This window comes from Lithobates pipiens, unplaced genomic scaffold (genome assembly GCF_037356315.1).
Source record: "Lithobates pipiens isolate NorthernLeopardFrog02 unplaced genomic scaffold, aLitPip1_a1.2 Scaffold_13, whole genome shotgun sequence".
Classification (NCBI taxonomy): domain Eukaryota; kingdom Metazoa; phylum Chordata; class Amphibia; order Anura; family Ranidae; genus Lithobates; species Lithobates pipiens.
This window is the reverse complement of record NW_027507718.1, coordinates 128,115,996-128,142,621: the sequence shown is the minus strand read 5'-3', so window position 1 is coordinate 128,142,621 and position 26,626 is coordinate 128,115,996. Positions and strand designations below refer to the sequence as shown.

Here is a 26,626-nt window from a genome sequence, read left to right as displayed (position 1 = left end):
CAGTATAATCCCCCCATGTCAGTATGTACCTCAGTATGAGCTATCTGACATGGGGGGATTATAATGGTGATAGACTGACCTGGGGGGCAGTGGCAGAACTACCAGGGTTACACAGGTTACACTTGCGACCATCCCTGGTTTTCCGACACTGTAAGGGGCCCCAGTGGGGTTGCTGACCGGAGGGCTCTGAACTGAAAGCGTCTCTCTCATAGAGCCCAGAGCCTGCACTGACAGTTCCCCCTCCCTCCTCACATGGATGGGAGAGGAGAGAGCTGATATGCTCCTTGCCCTCTTGCCCCTCTCCACCTTTGTGCACCGTGGGAAGTGTGAAGCCCAGCAGCTGAATTTGATCATTCCCACTTCCCAGGGTGCACACAGGGGGAGAGAAAAGGGCGGGAGGAGAAGGAGCAGAACCGCTTTCTCCTCTCCCATCCGTGCAAGGGATGAGGGAGGGGGAACTGCCATTGCAGGCTCTGGGATCTATGAGAGAGACGCTCTCAGCTCAGAGGTGGCACTGATAGGGGGCATCGATGAGCACTGATAGGCAGCATTGAGAAGCACCGATAAGTGGCACTGATAGATGGCATTGATCAGCACTGAAAGGCGGCACAGATGGGCACTAATAGGCAGAATTGGTGAGCACTGATAGGCTGCACTGATAGGGGGCATTGATAAGCACTGACAGGTGGCACTGATAGGTGGCATTGAGGAACACTGATAGGTGGCATTGATGAGCACTGATAAGTGGCACTGAAAGGCACTGATAAGGGGAGTTGATGAGCACTGATAGGCAGCATTGATGAACACTGGTAAGTGGCACTGATAGGCGGCATTGATGAGCACTGAAAGGTGGAACTGATAGGCTGCACTGATGGACACTGAAGTGCGGCATTGATGGGCACTGATAGGCGGCATTGAGGAGCACTGATAGGCAGCACTGATGGACACTAATGGGGATGCATTGATAATCACTGCATTGATGATCAGTGTCCTGATTTTTTGTGTAAAAAAGGTACTAAAAATCTTGCCACTTAACTGCTCTCCTTTCCTCACACAGACACAGCGTAGAAGGAAAGTGCTGCCGATAACCAACAAGTCTGTGTATATGTGATCAGCTGATCACATGTGATTGGCCCTTTACCGTGATCTGTGATCAGCTGTGTCTGAAGGGCACAGCAGTTACAGAGTGCACTGGATGTGTGCCCCACGGGGCACACAGGAGACAGGGCTCTGGGAGGGGGTGGAAGCTTGGGGCTTTGGTGCAAAGGGGGGGGGGGTCAGGGGGGACCCTTCATGGTTTCTTGCGCCAGGGCCCTAATGTTTCTAGTTACACCTCTGCCCTAAATCCTGCACTCTGCCCATAGAGGACCCTTCAACCATGCACATAGAGAGCCCCTCAACCCTGCACATAGAGAAACCCTCAAACCTGCACTCTTCACATAGCGCACCACTTAAACCTGCACTCTGTACTTAGAGGAATCCTCAACCCTGCACTTTGCATATAGTGCTCCCCTCAACTCTGCATATAGTGCACTCCTCAACTCTGCACTCTGTACGTAGCACACTCCTCAACCCTGCAGTCTGTATATAGCACACTCCTAAAATCCTGGTATGTAACAATGCCTCACTGTTTAGTGAAGTTTAGCCACACCCACAAGTTGATGCAGAGATAATGATGTACAGTAACCTCTAGCAACCAATCAGTGAACAGCCATACGACAAGTGTAACCACGCCAGGAGTCTTAGGAAGGCAGTCGGATCCTCCGCTGGCTATAGTAGCAGTGAGCAGTAGGAGACGCTGTATCTATCTGGTTCTTCTGACGTATTGTGAACAACGCTATGACATTAACCTTTGTTTGTGAGTGTACACTGTGAAGTTTTATAAATAGCATTAAAGATGTTTTAAATGGGATTACGCTATGTCCGCTGTTCTTTTCTTTCACTGAATTTTGAGGGGGGGGATGAGCGCAGAGGTGGATAATAAAACAAAGATTGCTGCCACTTTTTGATTGTATATTTATACGCTAGATTAAACCTTTTTTCTGGTAAGGGTTGTATCAAGGGGGTTCTCTTCCACACGCCCCCCGTTTCTACCTGTGCACATGTGAAGGTGGTGTCTGTCGGTGTTAGCATTTTTCATTCATTCCGCTTTATGAATCTGCAATAGACTTTTTTATACAGCATCTGATAGTGATTCCCATGATCTGATATATGGACTATATGTTTAGCTACACAGAGCCCGGATTACAAAAAAGCGACTGATGTTAAAATAATTGCTTTATTGTGGCAGTTATTTGTAATTAGCTCTGCTTGAATCTGTTTTTATAGATTTGTGTTAATTTAGTAATGATATGCTGTAATCTCTAGCAACCCATCAGTAAGCAATAATGATGTGCAGTAACCTCTAGCAACCAATCAGTGAGCATTAAGAATGTGCAGTAACCTCTAGAAACCACTCAGCAAGCAGAAATGATGTGCAGTAACCTCTAGCAACCATTTAATCAGCGGCAAAGATGTTCTGCAACCTCTGGCAACCAATCACAATCGCTGCCCGATCTGCTGCAGTAAACTGATTCTTGAGTCTAGCTGCTATCCATTGTATTTCTTAGGTGGGGGGGGGGGGGGGCAAGAAAATGTTTGCTCAGGGTCCAATGAATAGTAGAGACAGCCCTGGTAGTGGCAGTGCAGAGCAGGCCATGAGCTGTATGTACTGGCAGTGTCAGGGCAGTCATTAAACACAATGTAGTGACAGGGTAGTGAGCAGTGTGTAATAGCATTTCTGTTCAATCAGCATTATATGATGGCAATGCAGACATCCCAAGTCTCAAGCATTTGACGGCAGGTTGATGGACACCCGCAAGTGTGGCACAATATCCCGGCTGTCAACCGCAGCATCTGGGCCAGGGGTGGCAGTGGCATCATTATGGGGATCGACTGTACAAAAGCAGGTGCAGGACGGTGACTTCCCATGTGTCCCAGACTGTTACTCTGCCCTCCTCTCGTAACCCTCCAGCTCCCCCAATCACTGAGCGCCCGCCCTCTGCCAGTCCAGCTCAGACAAAGTTAGGAAGCCGGGGAAGCCAATGGAAGGTGAGCAGCAGCTGTGTGAAAATGACCCTGCATCGGTGGTGTCACTGGATGGAAAAAATGACCCTGCATCGGTGGTGTCACTGGATGGAAAAAATGACCTTGCATCGGTAGTGTCATTGGATGAAACAAAAATTACCCTGCATCGGTGTTGTCAATGAATGGAAAAAAATTACCATGCATCGGTGGTGTCACTGGATGGCAAAAAAGACCCTGTATTGATGGTGTCATTAGCTGGAAAAAATTTCCCCGTGTCAGCGGTGTAGCTAAGAGGAAAATGGCGCTGCCTCAGTGTCAGTGGGGATAAACTACAGCCAATCAGTGAAGGGGAGATATTGGCGCGTGCATGTACATTGTAGTACACACGCACAGATTACCTTATAGTGCAGAGCCCAGGGCTGAGTCGTGAGACATGGTGGTTATCATGCAGCTTCCAGGGACAGTCTCCTGAAATTGAGAACTGGCCCCATGTCACCAAAATCCTAATATATACACAGATTTGTAAAAAAAATCCTACTCTCTAATTTAGGCCCCTTTCACACTGGGGTGGTGGGTGTGTTGATGGTAAAACACCGCTATTTTTAGCATCACTTTACTGCCAATTTTGTAGCGCTATTTGGCCACTAGCAGGGAGCTTTTACCTCCCACTAGCAGCTGAGAAAGGGTTAAAACCACCGCAAAGCGCTGCTGCAGCAGCTAGCACTAGCTCATATTTAAATATATATATATATTTATGGTTCAGAGCCCTATGTCCAATACGTATAACGATGACAAACAGGGTTAACATAAACTTACCACTTGAAATAGACCTGAGGGTGTGCCCTGGTCTAACGTACGGTATACCAAAATAAGGGGGCATACCCTAGATAAGAAATGAGGATTAAATGAAATGAACATGAAATTAAGTGAAATGAGTACTCTGTGAGTATGATGCCTTGAGAAATGCCCTAAAAAGGGTATGGGAGGGTGGGTATTGCACACAGGAACCGACAAGGAACACAGCAGAATGGGCTGATTAAATACCCCTCCGGGCTCCTCCCATAAATTCCGGCCACCGTACTGGCTGATAAGGAACACAGCTGAACGAGCTGATCAATTACTCCTCCGGGCTCCTCCCATAAATACAGGCCACCATACTGGCCTTTCAACTTATGGTTCAGAGCCCTATGTCCGATACGTATAACGATGACAAACAGGGTTAACATAAACATACCACTTGAAATAGACCTGAGGGTGTGCCCTGGTCTAACGTACGGTATACCAAAATAAGGGGGCAAAAACATAGTGGTAGGGAATTGCTCTTTATCGATTGAGTTTGATCACTGAGTGAGTTTAACAGATGCCTGAGCTTATTTCCACCTGAGGATTGTGGCTGTACTGGGTGAAGCAGGCAGACTACCTGCCTAGCTATTCAATGACATTGTCTGGGGACCCGCTGTTACCGATTCTGTAAAAGTGGATGTCTACGCTGGAGCTTACTTGCTGCTCTTTGAAACCGCTAGGGGAAGTACGAAGTGATCTTTGTATCAGGCTAAGTAGCGTCTACATAGCTCTTGGCCTGCTGGATTACCGCAGGTGAACTTTCCAGGTCACAGGAACCTGTAGTAGGCCAACACCTGGCTGCTTGTAGGACCATGCTAGGGGAAGAGAACAACCGAGGGGATAGTCAGGATGGTCGGAATACCCTTAAGGATGTCACCCGTTCGGGTAAGCATTTGTCACCGACCATCGGTTGGATTTCCTGGACTTCACAAAGCACGGTTCAACCAGCGTGGGACATGAATAAAGAAGGTTTGCGGGGTCCGGCAAGGACAAGAAATGTTGCCTGCCGGCTAGGTATAGCCGAACAGTGTTATGGGATAGGCAGCTGAGTATGACAGTATGAGGGAAAGGCCAGTAACTGCCTGATGTTGGAGGTTTCATAGGAGTGGTGTATCCGGAATTTCTGAAGGCCCTCAAGGCCGTCTGGTAGTTTGAGCATGTTGCGAGAAAGTGAGACGTTTACGAGTTTGGTCGCTGTTGTAGATATTGTACTAAACCGGGGTGTAGGTGAGACCGACAAAGGACAACGGCTGACACTGGGTCGGCTCCAGTCAAATACGACAGCGCATCTGCTACGAGATTGCTCTAGGCCAGGAACAATGTATAGTCAACTTTAAACTGAATTATAATGACAGCTGTACCAGCCTACCCAGGCAGGACATGACTGCTAGGGATTTAGACCTATCTTGCAATAATCTCTGCTGGTTGCCTGATGGTGGCCAAAAATTGCAGCAAAGCCTGTGATGGTCGCTACATCTGTCCCTAGCTGGGGTGATAGGGGCGAGATAGACGGTATAAACATGATATACCGATCTACGTAGTACGGAACCTCTGATATTGAAAGATCCGTGGCATCCAGATTAAGGGTCCGACAGGGGCCCTGACTCTGGGAGGGGAAGACGAGGATGCATGACATAAAGACCAACCCTGGGGAATGACCATATCGCAGAACTGAGCATACCCGAAACAGACTGAAGCTGCTTCTAGGTATACCCCTGTGTGTGGGTGAAGTGTTTGAAAAACTGACCTGATAGGGTCAGCTTGTCAAGGGGGAAACTGGCGTGCGAGGATGTTCTACATGTCCCTAAAGATGGCAGTTGTGATGGGCAAGAGTCTAGCGTTGGCTACGGGCAGATGTTTCTGGATACCCGTTAGAGGGGATCTTACTGTATGGGCCATCAACAGACGGCTCACCGGGGTCCTGTAGGGATAGAAATGTCGGGTGCTGGCTAGATATAGCCTGACCGTATTACGAGAAGAAGCCAGCTGCGTGTGGCAACTCGACCTCTGGTGTAGGACGGAAGCTGAACTCAACTGCCCAACGGGAGGAATAAGCGTCAGGAATGGCGAGTGGCGTAGTCACTGAGGCTAAGTGGCCAAATGAGTACCGCTGAAAATGATGTGTGGCTGAGTGCCAACAAAATGCTTGCAACGATCACAAGTTATGCTAAGTTGCACGCCTAGCCGTGATAGCAAGTGTTGCGCTTAAATGTGTGCACACAATGATAGCAAGGGAGTTAACGTCACTGGAGATGTGTTTGTGGTGGCTAGACTCGGTGGTGTCGCAGACATCCGGACACAGGGCTGTGAGCAGTATGACCTGAAAAGGCTAAATAAGTTATGCCAAGATGCGTGCTTGCTACGATTGCAAGAAGTTATGCTAGGATGCGTAGTTAGCTAGGTTGAAAAGACAAAGTCCACCCAGCCCACGACAAAATCAACAATTTAGACAAACAACATTTCACAACCCGACACACCCAATGCTATCCCCACAGCTGATCCAGAGGAAGGCAAAAAAAACCCGCAGAGCATGCTCTAATTAGCTACAGCAGGGGAAAAAATTCCTTCCTGACCCCTCGAGCGGCAATCAGATTTCTCCCTGGATCAACCTACCTACAATATAGCACCCCGTTATACTACGTACGTTAGGAAGATATCCAGGCCTTACCCAGCAATGCACTGAGCCAGCCAGAACTGCCTGCCAGCAAGGATAGTACTACGTTTGTGCCTGGGGCTTGCTAGCGACAACTGCAAAGTTTATGCTAGGACGTGTGCTAGCAACTATTGCAAGAAGTCTATGCTTGGATGCGTGTTTGCAACGATTGCAAGAAGTTTATGCTTGGATGTGAGTCTGCCACGATTGCAGGGAGTTATGCCTAGATGTGCTTGTGGTGACTGCAGGATGATTGTGATTGGATGCGTGCTAGCAACAAGCTTGCACAGAGTTGTACTTGGATGCGTGCGAAATGCATCCGATATGAACCGGATGTATGTGTGAAATGAATCCTATGAATTGGTTATGTGATAATCCGACCCAAACGATCGTGGAGTAGATGACAATGAATCCGATATGAATTGTTGAGTTATACCCATAAGGCTGAAAAGACGGGTGCGGATTAATGCGTTGCTGGTTTGAGGGATTTGAGTTGGTAAACGATGAATATGTGGAATGAAATAAATGAAATGTTTGCCGTGATGTAGACAAGAATTGGTATGTTTATGATTAATGATGAGTTGGAACTGCGGAGCACAGAACGAAATGAGGTCAAGACACCTGGGGCATGCCTCGATGAATCAGTGCATGGAGGGTGCTACTGGACTTGACTGACCTGTAAACACAAAGGCCAAACCAGTTGAGGATTCCATACCTGTCATAGACAACTGGCCAAATGGTGACTCCTAATGGGAGTGGTGAGCTTTGAAATAAAACGAAATGACATAAAATAAAATGAAATGAGACAAACAAACACAATGAAATGTTTTTTTTTTTTTTTTTTTAGATATATTTTTTTTCCTTTTTCTATTATTATTATTTCTTCCTTTCCCCCCTTTTTTTTTTTTGAAATGAAATGAAATGAAATGAGACGAACAAACATTAAGGAAATGTTGCCTTTGATGAGAACCTGCCATGGCAGAAGCACAGCTCGGTCGTGTCACAGGCGCCACTGACAGCGAGCCGGACTCTGGAGCATGTACTGAAATGAGGCAATTAGTGAAATGAGGCCAAATGAGCATGGCCCCCTGTCCAGAACCCGAATTTGTAAAACAACTGGGTTTGAACCGAGGTGCAGGAGGTGATAGTGAGATGAGTGAAATGAGTGAATCCGCCATGACAGAGGCCCGAATCGCCATGCCGTAACTTTGCGACTGAGCACGAAACGGACTCTGGAGCATATACTGAAATGAGGCCAGTCCTGGGGCACGCCGAGACGAATTAGAACATAGGTGTGACTATTCGTGTCGGAGCGTGATAGGTAAAACGAAATGATACCCATGACAAAGACAGGGATCAACGGCTGCGCTCAAGAATCAACGGTGAACCCTGTCTCTGGAGCATGTACTGAAATGAGGCGAAGCAGCTGGGCACACCGGAACGAATCGCTGCACATAACTGCGACAGGATTCGAATCGGAGCGTAATAAGTGACATACCATGACAGAGACCGGAATCAACGAGTGGCCCACCGATTCGGTAAAGAATCCATCTCTGGAGCATGTATAGAAATGAGGCCAAACAACTGGGCGTACCGAGGCGAATCGGTGCATCGATATAATGCGACTGGATTCGTAACAGGGTGGATAGGTGACCACAAATGATATGCCATGACAAAGACAAGAATCGAAAACCGTGGCTGAACCTGCGAATGATTCTGTCACTGGAGCATGTATTGAAATGAGGCCGACAACTGGGGCACACCGGAGCGAATCGGTGCATCGGAGATGCGACTAGATTCGAATCGGAGCGCGACTCGTGACCGAAATGAAATGAAATGATTGAAATGATCGAAACGATTGAACTGATCGAAACGATTGAAATGATTGAAACGATTGAAATGATTGAAACTCTCTGGTTAGTTAGAATTTAGGACGTCTGTTTGGGAATTTTCGAAATGATCCGAACGATTCGGACGTAGGGACCCGTGATTTGGTCGGTATGCGGAAGGTTTGAAAAATTAAATGCTCGATGTGGAGTCATGAACGAGTGACCACGACTTCTTTCGAGAAGAATGAAATAAAATGCAATGATTAAAACGATTAAAATGAGCCGGTTAATTCGAATTTAGAACATCTGATTGGGAATTTCGAAATGAACCGGACGATTCGGACGTTTCAGTAGAGACCAGTGATTTGGTCGGTATAGCGGGTTTGTGAAATGAAATGCTCGATGTGGTGTCACGAACGGATGACCACGACTTCTTTCGAGAAGCAAGGAGCACAAATGTTTAGAGGTAACGGATGCGTGAACGATATCGGAAAAATACGAAGGTGATATTTCAGTGAGTGGTTCGTGAGTTCAACAGATCACAGTTTAGTGACATGAAATAACATGAAATGAGAAATGGGAGCCGAAGCCCTACCCGTGACCGCCGAACCAGATGCGTTGCACGATACCGGCAAGTTTCGAGTTGTTGCGCCTCAGACAATACACGAACGCTCACGACGGCAAAAGCGACTGTAACACGAAGATGAAGACAGGACTTCAATGAAGACGGAACTCACGAACACTGCACTCCTTCTATCGAACGGTCTCGAATAGTCGGCCCTAGATCTGTGGTATTGCACACAGGAACCGACAAGGAACACAGCAGAATGGGCTGATTAAATACCCCTCCGGGCTCCTCCCATAAATTCCGGCCACCGTACTGGCTGATAAGGAACACAGCTGAACGGGCTGATCAATTACTCCTCCGGGCTCCTCCCATAAATACAGGCCACCATACTGGCCTTTCAACATATATATATATATATATATATATATATATATATACAGTGGTGTGAAAAAGTGTTTGCCCCCTTCCTCATTTCCTGTTCCTTTGCATGTTTGTCACACTTAAGTGTTTCGGAACATCAAACCAATTTAAACAATAGTCAAGGACAACACAAGTAAACACAAAATGCATTTTGTAAATGAAGGTGTTTATTATGTAAGGTGAAAAAAAATCAAAACCATCATGGCCCTGTGTGAAAAAGTGATTGCCCCCCTTGTTAAAACATACTATAACTGTGGTTGTCCACACCTGAGTTCAATTTCTCTAGCCACACCCAGGCCTGATTATTGCCACACCTGTTCACAATCAAGGCATCACTTAAATAGGAGCTGCTTGACACAGTAAGGTCCACCAGAAGATCCTTAAAAGCTACACATCATGCCGAGACCCAAAGAAATTCAGGAACAATTGAGAAAGAAAGTAATTGAGATCTATCAGTCTGGAAAGGGTTATAAAGCCATTTCCAAAGCTTTGGGAATCCAGCGAACCACAGTGAGAGCCATTATCCACAAATGGCGAAGACATGGAACAGTGGTGAACCTTCCCAGGAGTGGCCGGCCGCCCAAAATTACCCCAAGAGCGCAGCGACGACTCATCCAAGAGGTCACAAAAGACCCCACAACAACGTCCAAGGAACTGCAGGCCTCACTTGCCTCAGTTAAGGTCAGCGTTCATGCCTCCACCATCAGGAAAAGACTGGGCAAAAATGGCCTGCATGGCAGAGTTCCAAGGAAAAAACCACTGCTGAGCAAAAAGAACATCAAAGCTCGTCTCAATTTCTCCACAACACATCTTGATGATCCCCAAGACTTTTGGGAAAACATTCTGTGGACCGATGAGACAAAAGTGGAACTCTTTGGAAGGTGTGTGTCCAAGTATATCTGGCGTAGAAGGAACACTGCATTTCAGAAAAAGAACATTATACCAACAGTAAAATATGGTGGTGGTAGTGTGATGGTCTGGGGCTGTTTTGCTGCTTCAGGACCTGGAAGACTTGCCGTGATAAAAGGAACTATGAATTCTGCTGTCTACCAAGAGATCCTGAAGGAGAATGTCTGACCATCTGTTCGTGTACTCAAGCTGAAACGAACTTGGGTTCTGCAGCAGGACAATGATCCTAAACACACCAGCAAGTCCACCACCGAATGGCTGAAGAAAAACAAAATGAAGACTTTGGAGTGGCCTAGCCAAAGTCCTGACCTGAATCCTATTGAGATGTTGTGGTATGACCTTAAAAAGGCCGTTCATGCTCGAAAATCCTCTAATGTAACTGAATTAGGACAATTCTGCAAAGATGAGTGGGCCAAAATTCCTCCAGGATGCTGTAAAAGCCTCATTGCACGTTATCGCAAACGCTTGGTTGCAGTTGTTGCTGCTAAGGGTGGCCCAACCAGTTATTAGGTTTAGGGGGCAATCACTTTTTCACACAGGGCCATGATGGTTTTGATTTTTTTTCACCTTTAATAATAAACACCTTCATTTACAAATTGCATTTTGTGTTTACTTGTGTTGTCCTTGACTATTGTTTAAATTGGTTTGATGTTCCGAAACACTTAAGTGTGACAAACATGCAAAGGAACAGGAAATGAGGAAGGGGGCAAACACTTTTTCACACCACTGTATATATATATATATATATGAAAATTTACTCTAACTTGGATTAGAACCCTCAACTCCACCTATATAAACCTGCTGCTCTAACAACTATACTAACTCACATGTGTGCTTTTATGTTCAATATGAGGTTAATTGTTTGTGAAACAACTATTAGTCCAGACAAGTAATTGCTATGATCAATTTATTACGACCATAAAACACATTGTCCTGCTGCCTTCTAGCCATTCACAATTCCCTCATGTAGGGACAATAGTGCAATGTTTCCTACACGTTGGGGGTGCAGAGCTGTGCTGGCCATTGTGTTTTGTTATCTATGGAAGCTGTGTCTCCCCCACTCACACACATTACACACGTTTCCAGCATGGCTCTTCTTGTTGGAGTAGATGACAGAAAAAAGGGATAAGACAGCAAACTGAGGAACTATTAATACAGTAGAGGAACCAGAGAACCCAGCACTGCCTGCTTCCCTATACTGCGTGCTGTAACTAAGGTAGATTTACAAATCCATATATAGAGCATAAGACATGTATGTCTGCAGAATGATGGTCTGTGGGTGTTACTACATTATTGCTCATTGGTCCAAAAATCTTCCTAATAAAGACTACTATATTTATAAACTCAGAATTTTGACTTTGAATCTCAGAATTCTGACTTTCAATCTCAGAATTCTGACTTTCAATCTCAGGGTGTGGCCTACAATGTCATGCCTGTGTTCTGCTGGCCTTGTTTGCTGCAGCTTGGCATAGCATGGTATTGCTGAGTCTGTCATCTATAAGGACTGCTAGATCCTTTTACATCCTTAAAGGAGAAGTCCAACCGAAAGCTTTTTATGCTGGGCTTCTCCTAAGGGTCACAGGAGTGCAATTTGTTTTGCACTCCTGTGACCTATTTTCAGCGGAGTGCGGACTGTAGGCCCAGTCTCCGCTGATGTCACCAGGATCAGTTGAGACACCACGTCATCCCGACTTCAGAAGTCTGAATACGCCAGCTGCCTGGTCTGATGGCAGTCTCAGCGAGCCGCTAGGACGGCCGCTCCCCGCCCCTCCACAGCTCAGCATTTGAATGTGTGTGGAGGAGCAGAGCAGGAGAGATGCTGAGCAGCAGCTCTCCTCTTGGGGAGGAGTGAGAACCGAGCCCTCGAGAGGAGGGGGAAGCCCCCCTGCGTCAGAGGGGGGTGGGGTCACCCAGTTAGTGGTGGCAATTGATGGGCACAGTGGCTGTGTTTGATGGGCACAGTGGTGGCGTCTGATGGCACAGTGGCTGTGTTTAAAGGTACAGTGGCGGCAATTGAAAGGCACAGTGGCTGCGTTTGATGGGCACAATGGCTGTGTTTGATGGTACAGTGGTGGCAATTGATGGGCACAGTAGCTTTGTTTGATGGCACAGTGGCTACAATTTGATGGTACAATGAGGCTGCAATTGATATTTTTTTTTAAAGAATTTTTTAATTTGTTTGCGCCCTCCCAAAAATTTTGAGCACCAGCCGCCATTGAACCCGATTTGCATTTAGTTGCCCACCCCTTTATTATTCTTGTTATTCTTCTATTACTATAAGTGATCTTGAAGTTTGTAAACTTATTTTTTGAAGAGCCCCACACATTTACTTCTTTGAATTCTGTGACATGTAATCACTATACCCTGTGAGTAGGCACTGCTGTGTAATACATTTCACAGAGCCTGCCTTCTGACCTACAGGTGCTAATAGGAGGAGTTTCAGAAGGTGGAGTCTGTACAGAAATGATTGCTTGCAGACAGCTAGGTACCACGGGATATGCAGTCCTTAGAAATGGAGGAGGATATAAAAAGCCTGCAGAGAATCCAGGAAGTTGTGGAAAGAGATGGCCAGCAGAGAGGCAACCCTCACAACACTAAAGATCATTTTACAAGTAATTTTTCTTTTTTTCGGATTGTTAATTGAAATGAATCGTCAAAAATTGCTTGTATCGTTATTACAATGCTGATGTAATGGAATGAAAGTGCATAATGTGACCACAGAACTCAATTTTTACTTTACTTACCTTACGCTACTGAGAATCTGCTTGGAGGTTTTGTTATTTTCCTGTGCCAGTCTCATCATGTCTAGAACAGCTAAAGCTAAGCACTGTTCCTGAACATCTAAATCTTCTGGCACGTGCATGCGACCACTTATAAAGTCATTGCGACCCTGAAATTACATGATCAGATAATTTAACAAAGGGTTGTTATGATACTCACATATTGCACAGATTACAATGCGTGACAGTCTAATAATCTGACTGTTTACTTGACACTTCTCTCTTACCTGGCTTGACATTCCTTGTATTGTTTTTGTGTGTATGAACCCATTTAGCACCATATATTTACCTTCATGTATAAGGCAATATTTCAATCATTTTAATGATAATAATTGATTGAAAGCTATTGTAAGTCCATTTTTTTCTTTTGAAATAATAAATATGTTATACTCACCAGTTCTGTGCAGTGGTTCAGTGGTTTTGCACAGAGTGGCACTCCTGGCTCCTCCTCTTCTTTTGTGCCACCATAGGAAGTGCTTCCTTAGGTGGGACACCTGCAGGCTCACTCCCAAGCTGTTCTGCCTGCATCTGTTGATATACAGATAGCGGCTCGGCATCCCCCCTCCCCCCTTTCTCGTCAAAGGATTTGATTGGCAGCAGCGGAAGCTCTACTCTGTGAGGAGAGAGATTGTGGAGAGAGAGACGCTGCTCTTGTGCACAGTGCTGGATCAAGAATGTACTCAGGTAAGTCTGGGGGGGGGGGGGGGGGGGCTGGGGGTTTGGAAGCTGCACCTTTGTAAAATACACTTTTAGAGATTCTCTCACCCAGTTCTTTACATATGACAAGTAGAGCATTTGGATGGTAGGTAGCTGGGCAGGTGATGTGACTGCAGTGCTGAAATACAGGTATTATCGGTACTCCCTATTTTTCTACAGGAATAGAGCTGACCTGCTAGTGGGCTTTTTGCTGCATGCACATTGGAACACCTGTGGCAAGCACTGGAACCCCCAAAAAGCAAACATTAAAAAATATGTAAACCCAACATTTCACATTCCAGATAAGTGCCTGTTCTACCATGTACTTGTGTTAAAAAGTATCCTGTGCTCTTTGTAATGCTTCCTTTGTGTGAAATCCATGATGTTCCTGCCAGTCTTCCTGATCTCGTATTAAAACTGATCACACTAGGCATGAGAGCACAGCCTGTTCAGTTTGTAATCCAATGATTAGACTGGTGCTTAGACATGCCCCCCCCCCCACGCTGGAGATTAGTGTGCTGCTGTTTCTCCTGCCCCAGCTCTCTGGGCTCCTTTTGCTGCAGAGAACAGAGAGAATGTAATCCCTTGTAAAAGAAAATGAGATAAAAAGGTGTTTATAATGTTTTTTTTTTTTTTATCTATACACAAATTTTTTGCCTTTCATTTCTACTTTTAACTGAATAAGCTGTTTTACAAGGTGATGGTTTACATATACTTTAAAGGCATAGTAAAGGTATTATTTTTCTTTTTTTAAATAACAAACATGTCTATATTTACCTACTCTGTGCAATGGAATCGCACAGAGCGTCCGGTAACCCCCTCTTTTCGGGTTCCCCATCGGTACTCCTGGCCCCTCCTCCCTGGGCAGTGCCCCCATGGGAAGCCGCTTCCCATGGGGCCACTCGTGACCCGGAAGTAGGGGGGGGATCTGCAGATGTGTGTGATGCTGGATCAAATGAGTGCTCAGGTAAGTAAAGGGCTGAGGGGGCGATGCTGACACCTAAACATTTTTTACCTTAATGCAAGGAATGCTTTAAGGTAAAAAATATTTAGACTTCACAACCACTTTAACATAAAGTAGAGGTGATACTCATGCCTACCTCTCCAGGTCATGCTCTGACCCTTTTAGCATTTAAGAAAATAAATAAAAAATAAATAAAAAATAAAATATCAGATGTTGAGTAATAACATGTCATTTTTTTACATGTATCACTGTAAGGCCGCTTTCACATAGATGATTGGGGCTGGTCTGCAGTGGCAGCCCGTACATTGTGGGCTGCCCCCCAACACCCCCACCGCCCTCCCTATCCATGTGCCTGGCCCCTTACAGGACGACGGACACATGAATTACTATGGCGGAGATAGTCCAGGGGGTGTGTATTTTGAAGCACGTGATTAGAGCCAGATGCTCTAATAGGATTCAAAATAGGGTAGGCTTGGGGCGCAGAGCAGTGCGTCCCGAGACCACCCTGTTGTGTGACAATAGCAAAATCATTTTCGCTATGGTCATACTACAGTTCCTCCCCGCCAATCAGGAGGCAGGTCTGTGAGACCTGTTTCCTGTTTGGCTTAAGCGCCATGTGACCCTATTGGATGCCTAATGCTTTGGCAGTAGAGGAGAAAGCCTGAGGAGTGGACAGCGTAGCCCTCACTGCCACGCCGCTGCAGGAGAGGAGGAGGGCAGCCCCACCAATGTAGGAGAGGAGGAGAGCCCAGCCACACAGTGGGTAAGTGCCGCCGGACCACCCACGGGTGGTCAGGCTGGTGGTCAATGGCGCCGGTGGGCCGGCGGGTGCCACTGTGGTCAGTGCCGCAGGTGGTCTGGCAGGTGCCGCCGGTGGTCAGTGCTGCGCTGCCTGGCGGCGGGGGGGTTGCTTGTTTGCCGCCCCCCAAAAAGGTATCCCACCAGCCACCACTGCTGGTCTGTGAATTCCAGCAGCAAGAATCAGTCAGAATTACAAGTGATTTGCCTTGATTGTTCGTGGGTGAATGCACATGAAGCTGTTACCTGCAGTTAGAGACAGGCGATCACCACTGGATAGAGAAAGATGCATCCAGGCTTAGACATCTGTCTCTAACCCAGGTAACAGCTGTGCGGATATATGAGAACAGCGATGGCTCCTCTCAGTCTGTCATTGATTTGTAAAGGCCATCACTATTTACATACACCTGTCATCTGCTCATTCTTGCTGTTGAAATCTGTTGTATTCCCCTAAATGCCTGGGTGAAGCAAGCCTAACATTTTCCTGTATACTGTAAGGCCCCTTTCACGCTGAGGCGTTTTTCAGGAGCTACAGCGCTTGTATAGCGCCTGAAAAAAAACGGCCCCTTTCACTCCAGTGTGAAAGCCGGAGGGCTTTCACACTGCAGTGGTGCGCTAGCAGGACGGTAAAAAAAAGTCCTGCTAGCCGCATCTTTGGAGTGGTGAAGGAGCGGTGTATTCACCGCTCCTAAACCGCTCCTACCCATTGAAATCAATGGGGCGCTTTGCGGACGGTTTTAACCCTTTTTCGGCCGCCGCTAAAACGAGGATAAAGCGGTGCTAAAAATAGCGCCCCTTTATCACCGACGCCCGCTCCGCCCCAGTGTGAAAGGGGCCTTAAGGAGGAATTTGACTACAGAGTTCTGCAATCTTACAAGTAAACACTGCATACTAAAGTTTTTCTGTTTATCCTGTTGAATCATTCCTATTTTTTTGTTTTCATTTTGAAAGAAGCGTGTAGCCTTGCAATAGCAGATTTAGATGGACTTGACTAACAAATTAATAGATGAACACTTTATAAGCAGTTACTGTACAACAACTGTTTTATTCTTTTTTGGGATAAAGGTTTTGAGTACATAAATTACAAGAAAAGCTGACCACTGTAAACACCTGTCAGTGGTTAATGGTTTGTCTCAACCCTCTAACTGCTACTTTTACTGCACAGCTTAATCTGTTGATAAATAACTGGTACATTTAAAGTTCAGATTTACAGGCCTGGATCACCAGGTAAAAATAAAGGAAAAAGCCTAAAAATAAATAACTAATGCAGCCACCACATCTAAGAATCGGTAAGCTGCAATATATTGCATTTAAATTTTTTGGGGGTTTAGTACCAGATTGTCAGATTAGAGTACCAGGAAACACAAGAACAATATTGGCTTCTATCCTGCCACATATCGGAAGTCAGTTAGAGATTGATTAAGAGGGGGCTTTGGGCTTCATTCACACCAGATGCGAAGGGAAAAGGCAAAATGCCCTGTCTCTTGTGTGCCTGATTCACACCACTGTGCAGGCACAGTGCACTGAAAAGTAGTGCGTTGACTGTTTTTTTTTTTAGCACAGAGCAGCGGCCAATTGAACTTTATGAAATAAGTGTGTGAGTTTGTAAAAAAAAAAAAGGAACAGTATGATACAGAGAGTTGATTCCCTCCGGACAACACAGCACACCAGCCACTGTGTTATAAAGCTGGCTGGTGTAAAAGGGCTCGTTCATCGTGGACTGTGACTGATGCAGACTAGCAATGGACTATTTGCATTCCACAACCAGACTTTTACATGCTGAACTGTCATGGACTAGACATACTAATATGTTATTACAGTATTGTTGCCAACAATAATGAAATATTTATTGTAGCTCTGAACACCAATTATATTAGAATTATTATTTACTGTAATATTTCACAATATTTTTCAAGCCACAAGATATATGTTACTTTATTATTTACTTTACTTTACTTTATTTTTATTACCACTTTTCAGGGCTCAAAATATGGAAAGGGATGTATATTTTAGCACGATCCAGCTAAAGAGAATGGACTTCTTGAATTCCTTTGTTTTTTTACTCACCACAAAAAATCTAAAGCCCACAACTATTACATTGTATTGAACAGCAAAGGGAATTTTTTGCAGATGGAAAAATATTTTTAATCTTTAAAAATGAATAAACACGTAAAATGAGTTTACAACTTACAGTTATCATATACAGAGGGTGCAACATGCAGCACTACAATAAACTTACTTGTGCAAAAAGATAGTCTATTACTTGATAGCTGAGAATAGGGTCAGGAGACAGATTCATGATGCTGCAGCGGGAGGTTTTTGATCCACCTGTACCAATCCACTCAGGAAAGAAGAACCTTTAAATTGATAAATATGTATCAGTTTGATTAATCACATTATCCACTTCAGTTCACCTTTCTGCCCAGACCAATTTTCAGCTTTCAGCGCTGTTGCACTTTGAATGACAATTGTGCGCTCATGCTACACTGTACCCAAACTGAATTTTTATAATTTTGTTCCCACAAAATGAACATTTTGAAAAAACTTTTTTTTGTTTCTGTTACAAAACTTTGTAAATAAGTAAGTTTTCTCCTTCACTGATGGGCACTGATAGGGCTGCACAGACGGGCACTGATAAGGCGGCACTGATGGGCACCAATGAGGTGGCACTGATGGCCACTGATGATGGGCACTAAAATGCAGCACTGATGGGGCACTGATAGGCCGCACTGATAGGTGGCACTGATATGTAGCACTGATGGGTACACATAGGTGGCACTGATAGGTGGCACTGATTTTCAGCACTGATGGGTACACATAGGTGGCACTGATGGACACTAATAGGCGGCACGGATTGGATACTGATAGGTGGCACGGATGGGCACTGATAGGCGGCACGGATGGGCACTGATAGGTGACACTGATGTACATTAATGCATGGTGCTGATGGATGCCAATCAGTGGCAAACAACAATGCCTGCCAATCAGTGATGCTCATTGTGGGCACCCATTGTGGACACTGATTGGCATCCCTGGTGGCCATGTGTGGCATGCCTGGTGGTGACTAGTGGTGGGCATCCCTGGTGGTCCTGGTGGCATCACTGGTGGTCCAGTGTGGGCATCCTGGAGGGGGGCTGCGCTGATAATCAATCAGCACAAATCCCCCCCCCCCCATCAGAAGAGCAGCCAATCGGCTCTCCTCTACTCGCGTCTGACAGATGTGAGTGACGAAAAGCCGATTAACGGCTCTTCCTGTTTACATCAGCCGTGATTGGACATGGCTGATCACGTGGTAAAGAGTCTCTGTCACCTATCAGTGCCCATCCGTGCAACCTATCAGTGCCCAATCCATGCCGCTTATCAGTGCCCATCAGTACCACCTATGTGTACTCATCAGTGCTGCATATCAGTGCCACCTATCTGCCTGAGACTCTTTACCTAGATCAGAGTTGCGTTGTGTCAGACTGACACACCGCAACAACGATCGCCGTGATGCGCACCCCCAAGGGCGCGCATCAGCTTGATATCCTGGCGACGTCATAGGACATCCGGTCAGGATATCGCAACCACTTTGCCGACATCATATTGCTATATGGCGGGCGGCAAGTGGTTAAAGAATTAGATGCATTGAAACACAGAAGAGTGATGGCAGAAAGAAGTCAAAGTGGTCCATCCAGTCTGCCCCATTTTGTTTATTTATAAACTGTATATTATTTTTTATTGTTATTTATTTATTGTCTGAGTATAAATCTATGTTTGTCTCAAGCATGTTTAAATCCACCTACTGTTGACTGACTCACTACCTCTTCTGGAAGGCTATTCCAAGCACTCAATAACACGTACCAACTACCCTTTTGGTAAAATAATACTTTCTAAAATTAGTTTGGGACTTTCCTCCTGTTAGTTTGAGGTCATGTTCCCATGCTCTTGGTCAGGCATGTACTGGTCATTGGGACTACTGGGAGTTTCCCGGTGGGCCGATGGCTCAGTGGGCCACTCTGATGTAAGGGGGCTGGTGATGGGACACTCTGATGTAAGGGGGCTGGTGATGGGACACTCTGATGTAAGGGGGCTGGTGATGGGACACTCTGATTTAAGGGGGCTGCTGATGGGACACTCTGATGTAAGGGGGCTGCTGATGGGACACTCTGATGTAAGGGGGCTGCTCATGGGACACTCTGATCTAAGGAGGCTGCTGATGGGACACTCTGATGTAAGAGGGTGCTGGTAATGGGACACTCTGTTGTAAGTGGGCTGGTGATGGGACACTCTGATGCAAGGGAGTGCTGATGGGACACTCAAAATGTAAGTGGGCCGGTCTGGATGAAGTCCAGGGCCAAATTTCTGTCCCAGTCCAGCCCTGCTCTTGGTACTGCCCCCTAAATCTTTTTCACCCTATCAAAGTTGTGGTTGATTTACTAAATGCCAATAGGCTGTTCAATTTGCAAGGTAGGTTTCCCCTGAGCTTAGTGAATGTGATAAAATTTCACGTTGCAATAAATTTCACTTTGCAAAGAATACCCAATCACATGCAAGGAAAATAGAAAAAAAAAATATTTTTCTTGCACGTATTTGTATGATGGAAATCAGGAGAGCTTCATTTCATTCAATAAGCTCTGAGGAAAATTCACTTGCAAAGGTAACAGTCTAATTATCTTTAGTAAATAAGCCCCATTATGTACAAAGCTGCTACAAGGGCTGACATTGTATTCTTGTCAAAAGGTGTACCTGATAGCATTTCTGTTAGTTCTGAGTCACAAATTAGGACTTGCAAGTCAATCTACTATGCTAATTTAATTTGCCATTGGTGAAGTCACATATAAATCATAAGCACAATGAACATGTTCCAGCTTTATTGTTCCAGGCAATAAAATGCATGCCTTATTTTGTATGTATGCAATGATACCCACTTAATGTGAAATAATCTTATCAATAGCTGTTTTAGGCGGGCTTCACAACTATGCATTGCAGCAATAGTAACAGTAACCTTTTAGTGTGCTGCCTTGTAACACATGACACTTCGGGTGGTGCGTTGTACTTCTTTTTGTAGCACCCTCCTAAATAGGTGATAGGATTAGTTCTGGCTCATTTTATCTAGCGGAGCTGCTCTTTTGATGTTAGGCAAATTTAGTTGTGCTCACTGCAATTAGTGGATCTGTGTTGATTGTTTTGGTCTGTTCAGTGTTTCAGCTGCAGCACGTTTGACTGCTTTCTGGAGAACTGTGGATTTCTATATATTATGGGTATCTTCTAGATGGCAGGTCAGCAACCCGTAGATCGCGATCACGACCAGGTGACTGAAATATCGTAGTCTGGGTTTGCTGACCCGCCATCCCAAAGCATCAAACAGAGTTCAATGCAGAGGTACTACTTGTAAAGTTGGAGCTGTATTAAGGAGCAAAAGCCACATAAGCCGATGCCTCCTCTGTAGTGCTGGCTTCTATCCCATGCAGAGTGAAACCAACTGCACCCCTCCTCTTATCATGGATAGCTGTGTTGCCAGCAGCAGGAAAGAGATCTTTAGGTCAGTGTGAAGCAATACACTGGGAATACCCCAGGTGCAGTGCTGTGTACCTGAAACTTTCCCGTGGGTTTCCTGCGCTTAGCCATAGACTTCTATTATACTCTATCCTGCAGGTTTGGTGCACTTTCTGAAAGCGCACCAAAACTCTTGAATGCAAAAGTTTTAGTGCACTTTCAGAAAGTGCATCACACCACCTGATTTAAACCCACGATTGCAGCGCAATGCACGTGGTTGCAACACAGTACTAGGGCAATTCCAGGTTTAAATCAGGTGTGAGGAGGTGGCACAGTGCCTGGTGATCTTTGACTTCTCTTGTGTTGTTCAGGTAGATCTCCACCTCTGTAACCACTTCCCGACCAGCGCACGACGATGTACATCGACAGAATGGCACGGGCAGGCATATTGGCGTACAGGTACGTCCAATATTTAATGTTGCCCTGCCATCGGGAGCTCGCCGCCGGCGGCGCTCCCGCGATGGTCGGGACCCCCGTGAGTCCGGTCGCGGGACCCGCGGACTCGATCGCCGCGGGCATCCCCGCGATCGTCTCACGGAGCAGCCGAATGGAGGAAATGCCGAGTAAACAGCATTTCTCCATTCTGCCTAGCAACTAGTGACGCTGATCTCTGCTCCATGTGATTGGAGCAGAGATCAGTGTTCACTAAATGAAAGCCCAACCCCCCCACAGTTAGTAACACACCCCTAGGAACACTTAACCCCTACACTGCCACCCACTGGTTAACCCCTTCACTGCCAGTGTCATTTACACAGGAATCACTGCATTTATATAGCAGTGATTACTGTATAAATGACAATGGTCCCAAAAATGTGTCAAAAATGTCCGATGGGTCCCCCACAATGTCGCAGTCACAATAAAAATCGCTGATCGCCGCCATTACTAGTAAAAAAAAAAATAATAAAAAATTATTAATAAAAATGCTATAAAACTATCCCTATTTTGTAAATGCTATAACTTTTGCGCAAACCAATCAATAATCGCTTATTGTGATTTTTTTTACCAAAAATATGTAGAAGAATACGTATCGGCCTAAACTGAGGGAAAAAATGTTTTTTTATATATTTTTGGGGGATATTTATTATAACAAAAAGTAAAAAATAATGTGTTTTTTTCAAAATTGTCGCTTTATTTTTGTTTATAGTGCAAAAAATAAAAACCGCAGGGGTGATCAAATACCGCCAAAAGAAAGCTCTATTTGTGGGAAAAAAAGGACGTCAATTTTGTTTGGGAGCCACGTCGCACGACCGCGCAATTGTCAGTTAAAGCGACGCAGTGCCGAATCGCAAAAAGTGGTCTGGTCTTTGACCAGCAAATTGGTCCGGTCTGAAAGTGGTTAAGGTTGATTGCCCCTATTCTAGATCATAGGTGTGAAGCAATGCAATTGGCAGCATAAATATTTATACAGCCTTGGCCAATCTCGGGTAGGGTGGCCATGAAGACTGCTGGGAACTGTATAAATACTATGAGACACAGATCTTCAAGGTATTTCCCCATAGGAGAGTAGGGATGAGCCGAACACCCCCCGGTTCGGTTCGCACCAGAACTTTCGAACGGACCCCAAATTCGTACGAACTTTAGAACCCCATTGAAGTCTATGGAACTCGAACGTTCGAAATTAAAAGTGCTAATGTTAACAGCTAATATGCAAGATGCTGTCCTAAAAAGGGTTTGGGGACGTGGCTCCTGCCCCAGGGGACATGGGTCAATGCCTAAAATGTTTTTAAAAATGGCCGTTTTGGCGGGAGCACTGATTTTAATGACGATTAAAGTGAAAAAAAAGTGAAATATTCCTTTAAATATCGTGCCTGGGGGGTGTCTGTAGTATGCCTGTGAAGTGCCACGTGTTTCCCGTGTTTAGAACAGTCCCTGCACAAAATGACATTTAACGGAAATAACATCATTTAAAACTGCTTGCGGTTTTAATGTTATATCTGGTTCCTGCAATATGGTTGAAAATCATTGAGAAAAATGGCATGGGTAACCCTCCCTGCCCATTACCAGCCCCTTTGGGTCTTGTACGCATATTAAGGGGAACCCCGTACCCATATTAAAAAAAGGAAATGCGTGTGGCCCCCAGGCCCTATATACTCAGAACAGCAGTATACAGGCGGTGTAAACAAGACAGGGACTGTGTAGGTTTGTTGTGTTAAGTTGAATCTGTTTGTAATTTTCAACTGGTACATTTTTAAAGTGTAGCTCCAGTCAAAAAAACTATTTTTAAGCATTTTGGAAAACATAGGAAAGGGTTATCACCCCTGTATAATTTGTTTTGTCGTCCATCTTTTTTCATCTCACTTGCTGTTGTCTCCTTCCGTTTGCAAGTAGGAGATGTTTGTAAGTTGGATGTTTGAAAGTAGGGGCCTGCCCTATATGCTCTGCAGAAATGGCGGAACAAGGTGTTGGTTTTGCCACAACATTGTAAGCCCTCAAAGTGACTCTTGGTGGGCGCTGGAGCGCCCTGCTGTGAACGGTTATATCAAGAATTGTAATTACATGCCATTGTTGAACAGTGGTAGAAAAATTGACCTTTGGTGGTTGTGGTGCTGGTGCCACAACACTATAAGTTCTCACCGTTACTCTGGGTGGGCACAGGAAGGGGCCCTCCTGTGAAATATTATATCAAGAATTGTAATTACATGTCCCTGTTAAACCACCACACTGCAACCTCTGCCATATACTCTAGTTTTATTGCAGGAATTAGCCCTGCTGCAAAGCATTGCATCAAAAATTGTAATTAAACGCCCCTGTTAAACAGAGGCAGAAAAATTGGGCCTTAGGCACTGGTGCTGGTGCCACCACACTGCAACCTCTCCCATATACTCTAGTTTTATTGCAGGAATTAGCCCTGCTGCAAAGCATTGCATCAAAAATTGTACTTAAACGCCCCTGTTAAACAGGGGCAGAAAAACTGGGCCTTAGGCACTGGTGCTGGTGCCACCACACTGCAACCTCTCCCATATACTCTTGTTTGATTGCAGAAATTAGCCCTGCTGAAAAGCATTGCATCAAAAATTGTAATTAAACGCCCCTGTTAAACAGGGGCAGAAAAATTGGGCCTTAGGCATCACCCAGAACCAGAAATGTTCTTCCAACATATCAGCGGAGGAGGAAGAGGATAGACAATCAACATAACAGGACAGTCACTCAGCATCAGCATAGGCAGTCTTGAAGGGATGTGATATTTCAAAACAAATTATTCTGTTACATCAGCTTCAGGTGCTTGGTAGCTGTGGGTGATCCAAGAATGATTCATCTTGATGAAGGTCAGTCGATCAACTGATTCGGTGGACAGGCGCACCCTGTGATTGGTAACAAAGCCACCAGCACAAAATTTTCATTGTAATAGCTTATTTCTCCCACACGGAATGTGCATACCACAAATAACACCCCAAAATACATACTCCTACTCCTCCTGAGTATAACGATACCACATGTGTGAGACTTTTACACAGCCTGACCACATACAGAGGCCTAATTTTGGAGTAGCACCTTCAGGCATTCTAGGAGCATAAATTACACATTTCATTTCTCAACCACCTATTACAGTTTTGAAGGCCCTGGAACACCAGGGCAATGGAAACGTCCAGAAAATGACCCCATTTTGGAAAGCTAACACCCCAACGTATTATCTATGAGGCATAATGAGTCTTTTCAATGGTTCATTTTTTTCCAGAAGTTTTCGGAAAATGTGGAAAAAAATGAAAACGCATTTTTTTTTACACAAAGTTGTCCATTTATAAGATATTTCCAACACATATCATTTACATAGCAAAAATAGCACCCCAAAATACATTCTCCTACTCCTCCTGAGTATAACGATACCACATGTGTGAGACTTTTACACAGCCTGACCACATACAGAGGCCTAATTTTGAAGTAGCACCTTCAGGCATTCTAGGAGCATAAATTACACATTTCATTTCTCAACCACCTATTACAGTTTTGAAGGCCCTGGAACACCAGGGCAATGGAAACGTCCAGAAAATGACCCCATTTTGGAAAGCTAATACCCCAACGTATAATCTATGAGGCATAATGAGTCTTTTCAATGGTTCATTTTTTTCCAGAAGTTTTCGGAAAATGTGGAAAAAAATGAAAACGCATTTTTTTTACACAATGTTGTCCGTTTATAAGATATTTCCAACACATAGCATTTACATAGCAAAAATAGCACCCCAAAATACATTCTCCTACTCCTCCTGAGTATAACGATGCCACATGTGTGAGACTTTTACACAGCCTGACCACATACAGAGGCCTAATTTTGAAGTAGCACCTTCAGGCATTCTAGGAGCATAAATTACACATTTCATTTCTCAACCACCTATTACAGTTTTGAAGGCCCTGGAACACCAGGGCAATGGAAACGTCCAGAAAATGACCCCATTTTGGAAAGCTAACACCCCAACGTATAATCTATGAGGCATAATGAGTCTTTTCAATGGTTCATTTTTTTACATACGTTTTTGGAAAATGTGGAAAAAAATGAAAACGCATTTTTTTTTACACAAAGTTGTCCGTTTATAAGACATTTCCAACGCATAGCATTTACATAGCAAAAATAACACCCCAAAATACATTCTACTACTCCTCCTGAGTATGGCAATACCACATGTGTGAGACGTTTACACAGCCTGGCCACATGCAGAGGCGCAACATGCAAGAAACACCGTCGGCGTTCCAGGGACACATAGCCTGCACATACCAAGAATTACACCCCCAAATACATTATACATAAAAAGGGTAAAGAAAAGATTACCTGTGGTTTTAGAAGCGCAGTTGTCCACAGGAGGATATCACTGGTCCAGGCAGCAGGCAGGGACTTGGTCAGCCACAGCGAACACAGTTTTTCAGGCAGCAGACAGGGATACTGTCCATATTACAGTCCAGGGTCAGTGCAGAGATGTCAGCAGTGCCAAAAATATTGGTCCTGGTAGTAGGCAGGTCCTTGTGGTGTGGTCAGTGCGGCATGATGGCAGTAAGTCCTACAGGCAGCAGACAGAAGTAGAGCCTCGTTCAGGACAGAATGGGGATAGGGGTAGAGGCTTCTCCCTCCCAAATCTCTTTGAAGCCTCCGAGTCTCCAGACCCTAATCTAGGAATAAGAAAACAAAGAAAATTGTTTTCTTCTTCCAGAAAAACTATACTGGAGCCCCTCACATATGTGAGACCCCGTGTTGAATCCCACTAGTCCAGTTGCAGAATACAAGATCAGTCCAAGAGGCAGGCAAATATCGTGGTCAAACAGTCCAAGGTCAGTTCCAGATCAGGCAGAGATATGTACAGAATCGTTAGACAGAATCATGGTCGAATAACAGTCCAGGGTCAGTTCCAGATCAGGCAGAGGTATGTACAGAATCGTTAGGCAGAAGCATGGTCGAATAACAGTGCAGGGTCAGTTCCAGATCAGGCAGCGGTATGTACAGAATCGGCAGGCATAAGAGTGGTCAAATAACAAGCCAGGGTCAGTTACAGAGCAGGCAGTGGCATAAGGGGTGTGAAGGTATATGAAGGCAGGAACTGAGGATTATGTTTACCATACTTCACAAAAAATTTATTG

General features: G+C 45.0%; 1 protein-coding gene across 2 annotated transcripts in view; it reads right to left on the bottom strand.

The window, feature by feature from the left end:
• The window catches only part of JAK3 (Janus kinase 3), a 197,953-nt gene that overhangs the window by 131,165 nt on the left and 40,162 nt on the right, over positions 1-26,626 (bottom strand). For both annotated transcript variants that reach the window (XM_077475550.1, XM_077475549.1), the window contains exons 4-5: positions 17,766-17,883; positions 13,033-13,178 (exon numbers count right to left, since the gene is read on the bottom strand). In XM_077475550.1, the coding sequence (XP_077331676.1) occupies positions 13,033-13,178; positions 17,766-17,883 (264 nt within the window). The remainder of the gene's footprint in view (positions 1-13,032; positions 13,179-17,765; positions 17,884-26,626) is intronic.